The 15657-nt window shown below is 41.8% G+C and overlaps 1 protein-coding gene across 1 annotated transcript in view; it reads right to left on the reverse strand.

Moving 5' to 3' along the window:
- Nucleotides 1-15657, reverse strand: part of snx25 (sorting nexin 25) — a 217221-nt gene that overhangs the window by 19095 nt on the left and 182469 nt on the right. The window contains exons 11-15 of the mRNA XM_080189403.1: nt 14343-14507; nt 11505-11636; nt 4313-4450; nt 2826-2939; nt 159-323 (exon numbers count right to left, since the gene is read on the reverse strand). Coding sequence (XP_080045529.1) covers nt 159-323; nt 2826-2939; nt 4313-4450; nt 11505-11636; nt 14343-14507 — 714 coding nt within the window. The remainder of the gene's footprint in view (nt 1-158; nt 324-2825; nt 2940-4312; nt 4451-11504; nt 11637-14342; nt 14508-15657) is intronic.

Consider the following 15657-nt stretch of genomic DNA (forward strand, 5'->3'; position numbering starts at 1 on the left):
GACAATACCACTAGGCCATGCCTCCCTTATTCTAATACACAAGTCAGAAAATGCAGATGTCATGATTTGCAAGACTATTTTTAATACAGCAGAGTGTAATAATTATTTGAGCAACGTTGCATCATTTCATCTCATCACAGAGATTTACTGATCCACACCTCTTGATGGGAGAAGAAATCTCCAGGTAGCCTCTCCAGAAAGGAGGACAGTGAAAAAGTTGATTTCTTCCCTTGTACATCAACAACTTTCAGGTATTCTGGAGAGGGGCTTAGAAAACCATAAAGTGCCTCACTGTGGCACAGTCTCTCATCCGTAAGGAGTTTCTGTAGGAAGAAAGTTCTTGTGAGAAAGTAGTATTTAACAAGATTAGAGCACAGCAATTGCCTTAGTTACAGACCGGAACCAGATAACAGATCAACTATACTTTGAGAAATGGATGACTTTTAAAGAAGGCATGGATCCAGAGAGCAAAATCTTCTCCGGTTATGGAGTACACAGAATCGTTACGACACAGAAGGAGACCATTCATCCCATCCTATTAGTGCAGGCTCTCCATAGAAGCAATTTTCTTAGTGAAGGTGACTCCCCCTCCCCCACCCTCTGTTAATCATTCTTACTCTGGATTGTTCCTTGTCCTTTTCCATAGTCATCCTAAACCTAATGATACAATGATCACTGTTCCCTAAATGCTTCTCTATTGACAATCTATCCACTTGGCTCCCCTCATTCCCAAAAACTAGGTCCAACAAACGTTCTCATTGGACTGGAAACAGACAATGCAAAATTCTCCTGAACTAATTTGAAGCTCTTCCCTTCACACCACTACTATCCCAATCTATACTCAGATAGGAATCCCCCCATTATAACTACTCCATAATTCTTGATCTCTCTGCAATTTCCTTGCAAATCTGTTTCTTTATATCTTTCCTACTAGTTGGTTACCCAATGAGCAATGTAACTGCATCTTTTTGTTCCTTAGCTCTAGCCAGATTCTGTCCTTGACTCCTTTATCCAGCACTGTCATGTTTTCCTGTCATCTCTTCCCCCTTTTCACCTTTCCTATCTTTTCTGAGAATCTTGTACCCAGGAACATTTAATAGCCAGTCCTGCTCTTCAAGCCAGCCAGCTCTCTGTCATAGTCCCAAAATCATTATCAACATTAACCTTCTAAAGTAAACCTCAGTGAGTCATTAACATAGATGAGCAAGCACTTCCACAATCAGAAATCTTTGTGGCTGTGGTTTTAGTCGATCTTTTTAAAAGCCCCTAAATGTGTACCTTAATGCCAAGCAGTCAGTACTTTAAATCATTATTTTAAATGCTGTCTCGCTACTCAAACAATAATTCTTACTAACAGAGGCACATTAAAAACTAGTTTTACCCTAGCATTAAGATATTCTGGAAAATGTTGTGCACGGGGACAGAATTTTTTTTTAACCTGATTGTATGGTCTGTTTTTAATTTTAACTCAAATGGTCAGATCATTGCACTAATCATACTTCGAAAGTTTGATTCAGTCCCCTGCCGGAAGAATGAGCAAATGGCCACTGACCAGAGAGTGAATTCTGATTCTTGGAGGGAATGTGGTGGAGGTGGCTGGCCTTGACAAGATAGATAATAAGAGGATATTTTCCCTTGAGAGAACCTAGAACTAGGAGGAACAACTTCAAAATAAGGGGTATCCCTTTTAATATGGAGATGAGAAGGAATTTCTTCTCTCAGAAAGTTGTCCATGTTTGGAATTCTCTTCCCCAGAGATGGGTGGAGGCTGGATAATTGCATATGCTTGAAGCCGAGTCAGAGTTTTAATTTACAAGGACGTCGAGGATTATTGCGGGGGGGAGTGGGCGGAAAGTGGCTTTAACATCACAATCAGATCACCAGTGGTTGATGATAGAGGAGGCTGGATGGGCCAAACTGACTCCTCTTGCTTACATTTCTTATGTTAAGATATGGCTGTGTAAAATCAATCTTTCCAGCAAACAGTTGTGTTTTATCCACTTGGGAGTGGTCAGCAGGGAATGGAAGCAGAGTGAGAAGGTCTGCAGTAAGCCCAAAATACCTGCAGAATTAATGGTTATTAATCAGATACAGAAATTGCTCATATTCTGAAACTTGGATGTGTCCAGTTCTAATTCACCACGGATGCTAATGCAGCTAGCTGCGATTTTGCGCCTTGCACAAAATATCGAGACAATCAGAAAACGAGAACCTCATCAGCGAGATCTCATTTTCTGATTTTGACCGCCCCTCGCTGCTGACGTAACAAAGTTCCCACTGAGAAAGGTCAGGAATCTCATTTCAATAAATTAACATCTAATTAAAGCACTTTTGCACCATTATTCCACCCCACCCCGCCAACATTATGTCACGCTGGTGAAGTTTACATCAAGTTTTGCAAAACGTGAGCCAGGCAAATGGAGCCTGCTGGGGGCACACAGTACATATGGCCCCTGGGATGAAGAGGGATATGTCTGGACAGTGCTGGCAGGGAGAGGGGAGTCCCCTTTGTGCATGGGATGGGGTTAGGTTTTCTGTGTATGTGCGGGTGGGGAGGGGGCTTGTTGTGAGGCGTTCCCTGTTCTTATCAGAGATCAGGGCATCCTCTAAAATCCCAATCTCAGAATACCCAGCATTGCTCATTTTCCCAGCCTTGCCCCGCCAATATGATGCAGTGGGCCACGTCTGCAGATTTCTTTGCGCGGAGTGCTGCATTTTCTGGTGCAAAAGCAGCTATGCAGCTGGCGAGCTTCCCCATGGTTTTCTCACCTCAGCCAGCACTCTGTGCAGGAAAAGAGAGAACATTCCATCCTGTTTTCTCTTACCTGTAAAAAATTATTCAGCTGATTTTTTGACTTGTCCAGGAACTTCTGGTCAATCGATTTAAAGGGCAGCTTACTCATTGAAGGCAGCTGCACCTTCTTTAATGTTGGGAAACACTGCAAAACACAAAATACGACAGTTGCTGCTTTAACAATGCTGCACAGAGCTGCATAATTCACTCTTCAGACCACATTACAGGACTCTGCTTCTCCTGCTGATATTTACAGTGGGTATTTCAGTGTTTGCACAGAAATGAAGTCCTCAAAGCAATAAATAAAGCTCATTGTTTTAACTGTACAATCTCATGAAAGTAATGACTACAAAATGCAGAGGAAGCAATGGGCGTTTTACTGCTGTCCTTCTTTCTAATTCCCACCTCCAGTACTGCATTTGTTGTGGTCATAGACACAGTTCAGAGAAGGCCTGATGCCTAAGGTCAGGGGTCCAAGTTATGCAAAAATCCCAGTGAAATTAATTCCTGACAGATGACAACCAAGAGGTGACCCCGAAGGATAGAAAACACAAAAGCAGAAATACAAATGGTAAATCCACGTACTACTTTCAGCTAATAATGGATGTAAAATGTAGCTGCATTGTAACCTGGCTGTCTAATGAAGCTAAGAGTGACTACATTAAATATATGTTGTATACAGATTGAAGGGGTGATCATTTTTGTTCTACCACACTACAGGAAAATAATAGAGCTGAAATACAGACAGTACTCATTTAATAAGTAGAACTGGTTGATAAAGGATAGCAATATAAGGATACTATTATTTCCTCCAAACTTAGACACTTATGGACATGACTCTGACAATAGCCCTATCAATACAATACAAAAAACATGGGGACAAAATGAATATAGAAGCATCCACTCAGAATTGCCTTCCTTATTCATCCTCTAATGTCACTCATTCTCTCTCTTGTTCAGGATCTCCAAGCAAGAGATTTGACCATCTCCGAGTGAGTATGAAAGGGGAGCAGGAGTGTCCCAATGTAATAATGCCATCAACACCATCCAGGGGCAGCACACGGATGAAAAATAACGGGGGCAGGGAGGAGGACAGGGGTCGACCCTTGGAGGACAACATACTGAGTGTATGCAAGTGTATGGGAATATGAGAAGAGGAGCCATAAATGGCAATTCTCTCGCCATGATTTAAGGGGCATCTGGACAAATACATGAATAGGTTGGGAATAGAGGGATATGGTCCCCGGAAGGGTAAAAGGGTTTTAGTTCAGTTGGGCAGTTTGGTCAGTACCGGTTTGGAGGGCCAAAGGGCCTGATCCTGTGCTGTAATTTTCTTTGTTCTTTGATTGAGATAGATAAAAATGGAGCCAGACAAGTGCAGTTCCATTCAGCTGGATGGTGGTAGGGGGTTTTAGAGGAGGTTTGTGTGTTCAACTGTGCCAAAGGCCATAAACAGGTCGAGAAGGATGAGGAAAGGTCTTTGTCACTGTCACGTAGGATGACATTTGTGGCAGGTACCTCACAGAGTTTCCTATGTAGCGTCTGGAATTCACTTAGCTTCCTGGTAACTGCCCAGCCATTATGTTCAGGATCAGACGGACTCAGTTGCACTGTGACTGAGTAGCAGGGCATTTGCTCCCCGTTCTCTTCCACAACCTGTCCAAAAAAAGGAATGAAATGGTTGACAATATGCAAATATAATTCAGCAAAAATACAGACAGTTAGCATTAGTTTGTGCACTCACATGAGAGCAAATTTACCCTTGTGAGGAACTCAGCACAATTTTTGGATGGTTACAAGTGATTTAGTGCAGTCCATTCTCTCTCAGATCATCAGACACACTGTTTTGTTGCTCATCTTTCAGCAAAATCTTTTTTAATATAGTCCCATAGATAATGCAAGTAACAGGTTCTGAAGCACCAGAACTGATTGAGAAATTATTTACTGTGGAGTTGAGCAATTTCATTTGTAATAGTGCACTGATCGGCTGAATGCTGTATTTTCAAACATGACAAGGGCAGATTCTCCAAGCAGTTAAAGAAGTGTAAGTAGTCAGCAGCCCAACAAGTCATCATCAGCAGCCATGCGAAGAATTGACTATAAAATCTAAAGTTACCAACCGATTGTCATAACAAGTGACCTTTAATAAATCCAATGGTTTAATATTTCGTCTGAATGGTTTGTTTATTCTTCTTCTTCAACAGTCCCTCAGGATTGAGGATGACTTCCTCCCACTCTGGTTCAATGGCTGATAACACAAACACACGACCTGTAGACTGTCACATGCAAGGGAGGTAGTGCTTGAACGTTCAGGTGATGGGTTGTTTGAAGGTTTCTACACTCATTTTGATGCCTTACCATCGCCTCTCCTGCTCCTGATGTTGCATCTTGATGCGTTTGTTGATTCCCCGACTGAATGGTCAATCACAAGACAGGGACTCATTAGTATGTTTGACCTCTTCAAAAGTGCTTTGCGAACATCAATAAACCATCTCCATTGTCCTCTGGGAGTTTCCTGCTGTGACTGAGTTCTCAATATAGTTGTTAGCTTGTGTTAGGCACACAAACATGTCCTGCCCAGTGGAGCTAAACTTGAGGTGATTAACACCTTGATGACTTGGGAGAAGATGCCACTGTTGGACTGCCTTGCTTGCCACTGGGTTTGGAGGAGTCTGCAAATGCATTGCTGGTGATACATCGCCTGTGCTGTAGCTTGTCCAAGTCTCTGAAGCATATAGGATTGAGAGAATCACACTACCCATAAACCATGACCTTAGTCTCAGGTTTGAGATCCTGGTCCTCAAATACTCTTCCTCACATGGCTGAGAGCTGAGCTGGCTGATTTGAAGCAATGATGAATTTTGTTGTCTACGTCTGCTTTCATCAAGAGGGGCTTCCTAGGGGTGGAAATTAGTCCATATTTTCCAGGATCTTGTCACTGATCTTAATCGATGCGGGGAATGCATACCGCTGGTTGGAAGAGGACTTCAGTTTACCAGATGTTCAGTGAATGACCTGTTTTCTTGTACGTTTCGGAGGAGTCGATGACCATAACTTGGAGCTCAGTTACAGCACCATAGCTGACAAGACAGTGCCATCTCTACAGTCCCAAAACTTAATGTTCAGAAGCATCAGCTACCCAGAAATTTTTCAAATCAGACCCAAGCATTCCTTCCACATTATTGGCAACATTTCAGTACAGTACTTTTGGTAGCAAAAACATGGGAAGTATGGTATTTTGGCAAGACAGTTTTATTGCTGCTTTATAACATTGTGTTTGTTAGGTTAATATTTATATCTACAATGCTGTCAATTTCACACATTTGGGTTCTGAAAATTCCAAAAATTCAGAAATGACCTGGTATCAAGCATTCTGAATTAGAGGGGTTACAGTATAAGTCATACGTTTGCAAAAAACCAGCAAAAGTTATATATTTTCAATCACTGTAGCAGAGAACTCCTGAAATTTTACATGGGTTGTAGAAATTGTTAAATTGATATAGGCTTCCATATTTTCAATCTGGTATCAGACGTCAGCCGACATCACTGTTCCACGTAGTCACACCCGAAAGAGCAAATCTTTATTTCTAACCACACTTTTCAGGACCTCTGGACATTTCAAAGCATCTGAAGTAATTAATGGAATTGCAGTGAGTAATGGAATTGCAGTGATTAATTGATGTACAGCAAGGTCGCACTTACAGCAAAAAGCAACTAATCCATTTTAGCAATGTCATTTGATGGATAAATGCTGACCAGGATACTACAACAAAAAGATTAGCATCTACAGCAATCTGAAATTTAACAGGTGGAAAATTCTGGTGCTCAGAATATAACTCTTTTTGGGTGCCTTTTCAGCTGTAAATATCTCCCTCCACTTCACAGAGAAATATCTGGTGCTAATTTATTAATGATAGAAAAGTGTGGAGAAGTGGTCCCAACAATAATTGGAAGAGTTCACAGCAGTAAGGAACTCTGCTAAATAACTAAAATTACAGTTGGCTTTGTAAACAGATCCTTCAACAGGGTCAGGACATCAATTACCCAGAGATCACAATTCTAATTATAACACAGAATCTCTTACATTTCTCACCAAAAGGAAAAAAAACATAATTCGCTCACAATTTAAAATATTCTTTGATGATAATTTAGCACCATCTCGGTTAGAACTTTGCACTTAATTTCATCGTTTTTTCATTTGTGTTGATAACCTATGGCGATGTTTCAATATTTAAAACTTACAATTTTAATCATAAAAACTCACAATTTTCTTCCAAGGGTTATTGTTGGCGCCACTCTCGTTCGTTATGACTTAAGTAGAATGGTTCAATTTTTAGAATTAATTCTCTCAATAAGATGGATCGGTTAAAGAATATTTCTCTTCAAAGGAAGCCAAGGTCTTGCTTAAACAGTCACCAACAAAAGTTAGAATTACACATGCAGGCTGGTGCACATGCAGTGTTTCTGCTACCCATTATTTTTGGATTGCTGCTGAGCTCTGTACACCAGTAGGTTAAGATCACAAAATTACCCAGTTAATGGCAAAGCTCACGTCAACTGTACAGTGGGAAAAATCTAAAATAACCTCTGACAGATACTGTAAAGTCTAATACTCAAGTACTGCTGGGACACTCAGGAACCTGCTTGGAATCCGATATTTCCCAGGGAATCTTGTAATTCATCAGGACTTCTCCAAGAGATTAGTTCACTTAGAATGTCATAGAAGTCATAGAACACTACAGTGCAGAAAGAGGCCCTTCAGCCCATCGAGTCTGCACTGATCACAATCCCACCCAGGCCAGACTCCCATATCCCTACATATTTTACCCGCTAATCCCTCTAACCTATGCATCTCAGGACACTAAGGGGCAATTTAGCATGGCCAATCAACCTAACCTGCACCTCTTTGGACTTACTGAGTGTTAAAATAGTAATATTGCAATTGGAACAATATTGAACTGCATTAATACAAATTTAAAGTAACTTTATGTTTAGGACTTGTTAGTCTGACTGGTAAAGACCATTTCCATTCTGCCACCTTCATTGTCGAGGGAATAATATATCCTACAATATGTCACAGTTTCCCAAGCAACTTTTCCTCCAGGTACGTATGCAACCCTGGCTTGGATTTGGTGATGAAACCAGCCCCGATTGCATTCCTTGACAATTTATTAGAAGTTAATTTATTAGTCACAATTACATTAACACTGCAATGAAGTTACTGTGAAAATCCCTTTGTCACCACACTCTGGCACCTGTTCAGGTACACTGAGGGGGAATTTACCACGGCCAATGCATCTAACCAGCACACCTTTAGAATTGTGGGAGGAAACCTGAGCATCCAAAAGTAGCAGATACTGGAGAGAACGTGCAAACACCACACAGACAGTGACCAAGGCCAAGAATCAAACCCAGGTCCCTGGCATTGTGAGGCAGCAGTGCTAACCACTGTGCCACCATGCCATTCACTCTTCTTGCATAAAGTAATTACATTTGACTAATTCTGACACCTACTTTTCTAAATTGGAAGGTCTTCATTATTCAAGTTGCCATATTCTAGTTAGTTAGCACTGCATATTTATACCTAAATTACCATGGAAAAACTCTGTGGGACCTGCAAAACCATCCACCTGCTTTATACATTACTTACTTTACAGTAATACTGTCATGTCATGAAATCCACAGAAATGTTCTTTCTGAAACCTAACATCATTTCCATTCACACTCACTCCACAGCAATCTTCCTGGAGTGCTTGAAACTTGTGCTGACCTAAATGCAAATTGCATCAAAAATCTAAGCTATTGCTGCTGGTCCATGAAGGGCATTTTTTGGCCCTGTTACCTCACAAATGGATAAATCCTAAATCAAAACACCCAAAAATCAGCAACTGGGCACAAATGAAATAATAGCATCACTAACTTGACCATTGAAGTTAGGTTCAAGACTCTACTATACATCTGTGCTGCTCACAAAAAGCAGCTTAGACAGCCCCCTCTTAAATAACGCACACAGTATAGCCCCCATCATAGCTGCAAATGAATAATCCATTTCTAGTAAAAATTGTAACATAACATAGAACACTACAGCACAAACAGGCCATTTGGCCCACAAGTTGCGCCAATCATATCCATACCTACCAGGCCATATAACTATCTATAACTCCCAATCCCATTAAATCCCATGTACTCATCCAGAAGTCTTTTAAAAGACCCCAGCGAGTTCGTCTCTACCACCACCAACGGCAGCCGATTCCACTCACTCAACACCCTCAGTGAAAAACTTACCCCAACATCTCCTCTGTACCTGCTCCCCAGCACCTTAAACCTGTGTCGTCTCGTAGTGAACATTTCAGCCCTGAGAAATAGCCTCTGAGAATCCACCCTATCTATTCCTCTCAACATTTTATAAACCTCTATCAGGTCGCCTCTCAACCTTCGTCTCTCCAGGGAGGAGACCTAGCTCCCTCAACCTATCTTCATAAGGCATGCCTCCCAATCCAGGCAACATCCTTGTAAATCTCTTCTGCACCCTCTCAATAGCTTCCACATCCTTCCTGTAGTGAAGCGACCAGAACTGCGCACAGTACTCCAAGTGGGGTCTGACAAGGGTCTTGTAAAGTTGCAGCATTACCTCCTGACTCCTAAACTCAATCCCTCGATTAATGAAGGCTAGCACACCATATGCTTTCTTGACCATATCCTCCATCTGCGAGGCCGATTTAAGAGTCCTATTGACCCAGACCTCAAGGTCCTTCTGCTCCTCAAAACTGCTAAGAGTCCTACCCTTGATATTGTACTCCTTCTTTCCATTGGACCTGCCAAAATGGACCACTACACATTTATCCGTGTTGAAGTCCATCTGCCACTTCTCCACCCAGTCTTGCATCCTATCTATGTCACGCTGCAACATCTGACATCCCTCCAGACTATCCACAACACCACCAACCTTCGTGTCGTCGGCAAACTTACTAACCCATCCCTCCACTTCCTCGTCCAGGTCATTTATGAAAATGACAAACAGCAAGGGTCCTAGAACAGATCCCTGGGGCACTCCACTGGTGGCCGACCTTCATGCAGAAAAAGACCAATCCACAACCACCCTCTGCCTTCTACAGGCAAGCCAGTTCTGGATCCACAAGGCCAAAGCCCCTTGGACCCTATGCCCTCTCACCTTCTCAAGAAGTCTTGCAAGGGGGACCTTATCAAACACCTTGCTGAAGTCCATGTAAACCACAACCATCGCTCTTCCGTCATCAATGTGTTCAGTCACAATTTCAAAGAACTCAACTAGGCTCGTAAGGCACAACCTGCCCTTGACAAAGCCGTGCTGACTATTTCTGATCCTACTAAACTTCTCTAAATGCTCATAAATCCTGTCCCTCAGGATCCTCTCCATCAACTTACCAACCACTGAGGTCAGACTCACTGGTCAGTAATTTCCCAGGCTATCCCTGTTCCCTTTCTTGAAAATAGCAACCACATCCGCAATCCTCCAAACCTCCGGAACCTCTCCCATCTCCATCGACGATGCAAAGATCATCGCCAGGGGCTCTGCAATCTCTTCCTTCACCTCCCACAGTAACCTGGGGTACATCCCATCCAGTCCCAGCGACTTGTCTATCTTGATAGAATTTAGAAGTTCCAACACATCCTCTTTCTTAACATCCACATACTCAATCTTTTCAGTCTGCCGCAAACCTGCAGTACAACCTCCCAGATCATTTTCCACCGTGAATACCGAGGCAAAGTACTCATTAAGCACCTCTGCCATTTCTTCCGGTTCCACACAGAGTTTTCCCCCCTTCACCTTTTATAGGTCCAATCCCTTCACTTCTCATCCTTTTACTCTTCACATGTTTGTAGAACGCCTTGGGATTCTCCTTAATCTTACCCGCCAAGGCCTTCTCATGACCCTTCTGGCTCTCCTAATTTCCTTTTTAAGCTCCTTTCTACAAACCGTATACTCCTCTAGATCCTTAACATCTCCTAGTTCTCGGAACCTTTTGTACACCTTTCTTTTCTTTCTGATTAGGTTCATCACAACCTTCTTGCATTACGGTTCCCGCAACCTACCAAAACCTCCTTGTCTCATCGGAACGTTGTCGTGCAGAGCTCCAGACAAACATTCCTTGAAAATCCTCCACCTTCCTTCAGTACTTTTCCCCAAGAACACCTCCTTCCAGTTTACTCATCCAATTATCTGCCTGAAAAGGTCACCAAAATTAACATTTGCATGTCATTCATTATGAATTGCAGAACTGATGTACTTAATAAATGTGACTTTCAGTCACAGTAAATTCAGTATCAGAACTACATGCCAAACATTACTGGAGCACTTATTTGTGTAATGAGAAAACAAAACACCATTAAGTCAGTCAGAGGTCAAGTTTCATATGCCATTAGCATTTACTCAAACTTTAAACAAGCTCAATTGAAACAGCTTGTCCAAGAGAGTGGAAAAGCAAAGTTCTTCCATTAATCACACACCATCTTAATGTCCCTTAGCATAGGGAACCACCAACTTCATCCATCCTGCCATCAATAACTAGCAACAATTACCACTGACACAAAAAGGATTGATGAATGTCGTGGATACAGCAGTCAAATATAAATCAAGAGTCCACTTCTATAAACTGGAGGTCAACTGATGAGAAATAAGATAGAAATAGTGATATGGACCTGCTCTGGTCGACAGTCTGAACAAACCCACCTCACTGCTGGTGATGGTGGCTTTCCACTGCCCAAGGTTCTCACACCACCAGTCTGTCCGGACAATGTGCTGCTGGAGGTCGTCATGTTCTTTCTCCATTGTGGAGATCTCATCCTTCAGCTTTGTAACAATCTGAGAGGGGTAAATAAATATTGGCAGCATTAATTTGCAGCGTTATAGTACTTGACGAGAATAGGACGTAAAAACTAGATGGTTTTGCAAAGAAAAAGTTCTGATTCCGACAGTTCTTCAATATCTGTTTGGATACAATGAAAGGTGAAGCTACCAGTCTTCAAACATAGAAACATGAAATCAGGAGGAGGAATAGGCCATTTAGCCCTTCTAAACTACTTCGCCATTCATTTTGATCATGGCTGATCATCAAATTCAATATCCTGATCCCTCATTCCTCCCCTTGATCCCTTTAGCCCAAGAGCTATATCTAATTCTTCTTGAAATCAGGCAACGTTTTGGCCTCAACTATATTCTATGGTAGTCAATTTCACACATTCACCGCCCTCTGAGTGAAGAAATTCTCCTCACCTCAGTTATAAAACGTTTACCCTTTATCCTCAAACTATGACCCCCAGTCCTGGACACACCCACCATTGGGAGCATTCTTCCTGTCGAACACTGTTAGAATTTTATAAGTGTCTATGAGATCCCCAGTCACTCTTCTGAACTTTAGTGAATATAATCCTAACTGATTTAGTCTCTCCTCAGATGACAGATCTGCCTGGTAAACCTTCACTGTACTCCCTCTATAGCAAGGGCATCCTTCCACGTAAGGACAGCAAAACTGCACACAATACTCCAAGTGTGGCCTCATCAACTCCTATACAATTGCAGCAAAACATCCCAATCCCTATACTCAAATCCTCTCGCTATGAAGGCCAACATACCACTTGCTTTCTTTCCTGCCTGCTGTATCTGCGTGCTTACATCAATTACTGATGCACGAGGACACCAAGGTTTCGTGAAGTATTTACCTGTCTCAATTTACATGCATTCAAGTAATAATCTGTCTTCCATTATTGCTACCAAAGTGGATAACCTCACATTCAACCACATTATACTGCATCTGCCATGTAGATGTCCACACACTCAGCCTGCCCAAATCACACTGAAACATCTCTGTATCCTCCTCACAGCTCAACCTCCCACCCAACTTTGTATCATCTGTAAATTTGGAGATAATGATTTGGAAGAGAGAACCGAACGTATTTATATATAATATGAACAGTTGGGGTCCTAGCACAGATTCCTGTGGAACCCCACTAGTCACAGACTGCCCATCAGAAAAAGACCCATTTAAGCCGACTCTTTGCTTCCCATCTGCTAACCAGCTTTCTATCCATCTCAAGACACTACCTGCAATCCCACGTGCTTTAACTTTATATAGTAGCCTGTTATATGAGACCTTGTCAAAAGTCTAAATAGACCATAGCCACTGGTTTTCCTTGTTCAACTCTATTAGTTAGATCCTCAAAGAATTCCAATATATTTGTCAAACATGATTTCCCTTCTGTAAATCGAGGCTGACTGTCTGATTATATCACTACCTTCCAAACATCAAGTTATAAAATCCTTGATAATATACTCTAGCAATTTCCCCAGTACCGACATTAGGGTCACTGGTCTATGGTTCCCTGAGAGAGATCATTTCATACGAACTTCAAATAGCCAATTTACAACATATTCAATGAAGTTTTCTCGATTTAAAATATGGTAGAAAAAGTCAGCAAGATCACTTCTTCTTCTGATCGTTCAGCTGGTGAACACACTGATCCATTATTTTCTCCGCCTCAGTCATCTCCTGAGGAAGGTGATTTACAACATCTTATAGAAACACAACATTTATGGCATTCAAGGAGACCATTTGGTCCATCAGGCCTCTGCCACCTGAAAAAGAGCTATCCAGCCTAATCCTATTTTCCAGCTCTGATCCGTAGTCCTGTAGGGTATGGCAATTCAATTGTATATCAGTGGGAATACTTCCTCTCCATCTACTCTGTCCATGATTTTGAACCCTTCTTTCCAATCTCCCTTAAACCTTCTTTTCTCCAGGAAGAACGGCCCCAGCTTCTCCAATCTATGTCATTAATAAAGAGGAAGAAAAGCAGTAGTCCTTGTACTGACTCCAGGATAACTTCACCTGTATACCTTTCTCTAGTCCAAAAAGACTTTCGTCACTGCTCTGAAGAGGTTATACAGGCTTCAAAACACTAACTCTGCTTCTCACGTCACTGATGCTGTCAGATCTGCTGAGTTCTTCCAGCGGTTCCTGTTTTACTATTACTCTTTTTTCACACTCAGTAAATTTCTTACTCATGTTGCCACTGTTCTTTGTCTTCCAGGGGCTTCAACTTTACTGTCAAGTCTATTATGTGGTACTCAATGAAAACAGCTTTTGGAAGTTCATTTATACCAGAGATTGATGGGTTTTTTTTCTTATTAGAGTAGAATATCACAGAGGGCAGCTCTACAGTGGTTAAATGGAGTTGAGATACAGTTCAGTCATAATTTAATTGAATGGCTGGAAAGGTTTGAGGAACTGAATGGCTACATTCTCTCTTACATTCACATGAAACCCATTCTGAATCATTTTGCTTTTATGCTCTACGTGCATTTAAGTAACCAAGGACACATTTGCCTCGGAATTGTGGTGACAGTTGGTATGGTCATTACATATTAACTCAAAGATCACAAAAAAAGATATGCATCCTAAAACACTTGTACAAATCAACTGAAAGATTCACAAGAATAAACTTCCCAACAGGGCTGAAACCACCCAGGAACGTTACAAACCCGAATGAGCTTCTGGACTAGGGATCATACCTTTCTGTCAGGTTTTGGCGAATTCTGGATGGAGCCCAGCGCTTGTCTCTTGTATTCTAGTTTCTCATTTAACTGTCGTAGTTTGTTCACAGCGTAGCTGGCCTGCTCATTAATGCCATTGCTCCCTTCATCCAAGACTTCCTCACCACTCTCACAAACCTGGTTCTGGAAGAAAGGGAGGTGTGGGTTAAGTGGAAGTTAAATACCGTATACACAGCAAGCCATTATTCATGGTCGATTTGTGGAATCAAAATTAACTAATGTCATCAGGATGCTGAAAAAAAAAATCAGCTTTTGACTCATTCTGATGATTTTTGCCACCAAATATCAGCCTATAGCTGGATGTTTTGCATCACATCTGGACACCATGATCAGATGACTGAAGGCACAGCGAAAACAAGTGGAGCTGCCTGGTAGTGGAGTCTCTGCTTTGTAGCATTACATTTACGGACACCTCTGTATGTGATACTACATTATCTGCTACGTAACTCACTGAGAATGCAGCTGTGTTGATTTGTACTGAACAGAGACTAGACAGGCTCCCAAAAAGGACAGATCCCCAAAGGGACAGAAGCAGCTCCTGACTAAAACACCTGTTTCAGCTGGTAGCGTGGGAACAAATTATTCATCTGCCTCCTTGATTGAGGACAGGGGGAACACATTAGCTCATTTCTGAAAAAGGAAATCTGGAGTCATTTCTTCATCTGTTTTTTTCCACCCAACTATTCTATTATAAGACACCATTGTTACCCTCCCTAGCAATCACTTGAAAAAAAGATCTTTTCAGCCAACCAGGTCATGCTTCATCCAGCAAATAAACTCATGACATTTAACCACCCAGTTTCTATGTACCTTCTTTCCCTTGCCTTCGGTACATCTAACTTAACTCAGAATCCATCACTCACTGGTTTTGGCAGCAAATATCAATTGCCTTCTGAATGACGCAGATCATAAAGGGCAATGCAGTCAATTTTGATTATGTCCTGAACTGCAGTCCGTTCATAAGCATACTGCCAATGCAGTTCAATGAACAAAATCCATCAGAACTTCCAAAGTCTACTTTGAGATGGAGATCAGCTACAGATAAGGGATGTAACCAAGATCACTTTTGCTCTATTTGGTTCAACTATTAAGGGAAAGTAGGGATGAACCCTAGAAATGGTCCACGTCAAGTCTCTTCTGCTTTCTTCTCTGGCCTAGTATACAAGCACACAATGTCCTAAACTCATTAAGCTCCACCTACTTCGCGGTCTGAAAGTTCCCCTCAACTGACTTTTTAAATAGGTGTCCAACTAGCTCAAAAGACATAGTATTC

Source organism: Carcharhinus amblyrhynchos, chromosome 5 (assembly GCF_965287045.1).
Source record: "Carcharhinus amblyrhynchos chromosome 5, sCarAmb.v2.hapA, whole genome shotgun sequence".
Classification (NCBI taxonomy): Eukaryota; Metazoa; Chordata; class Chondrichthyes; order Carcharhiniformes; family Carcharhinidae; genus Carcharhinus; species Carcharhinus amblyrhynchos.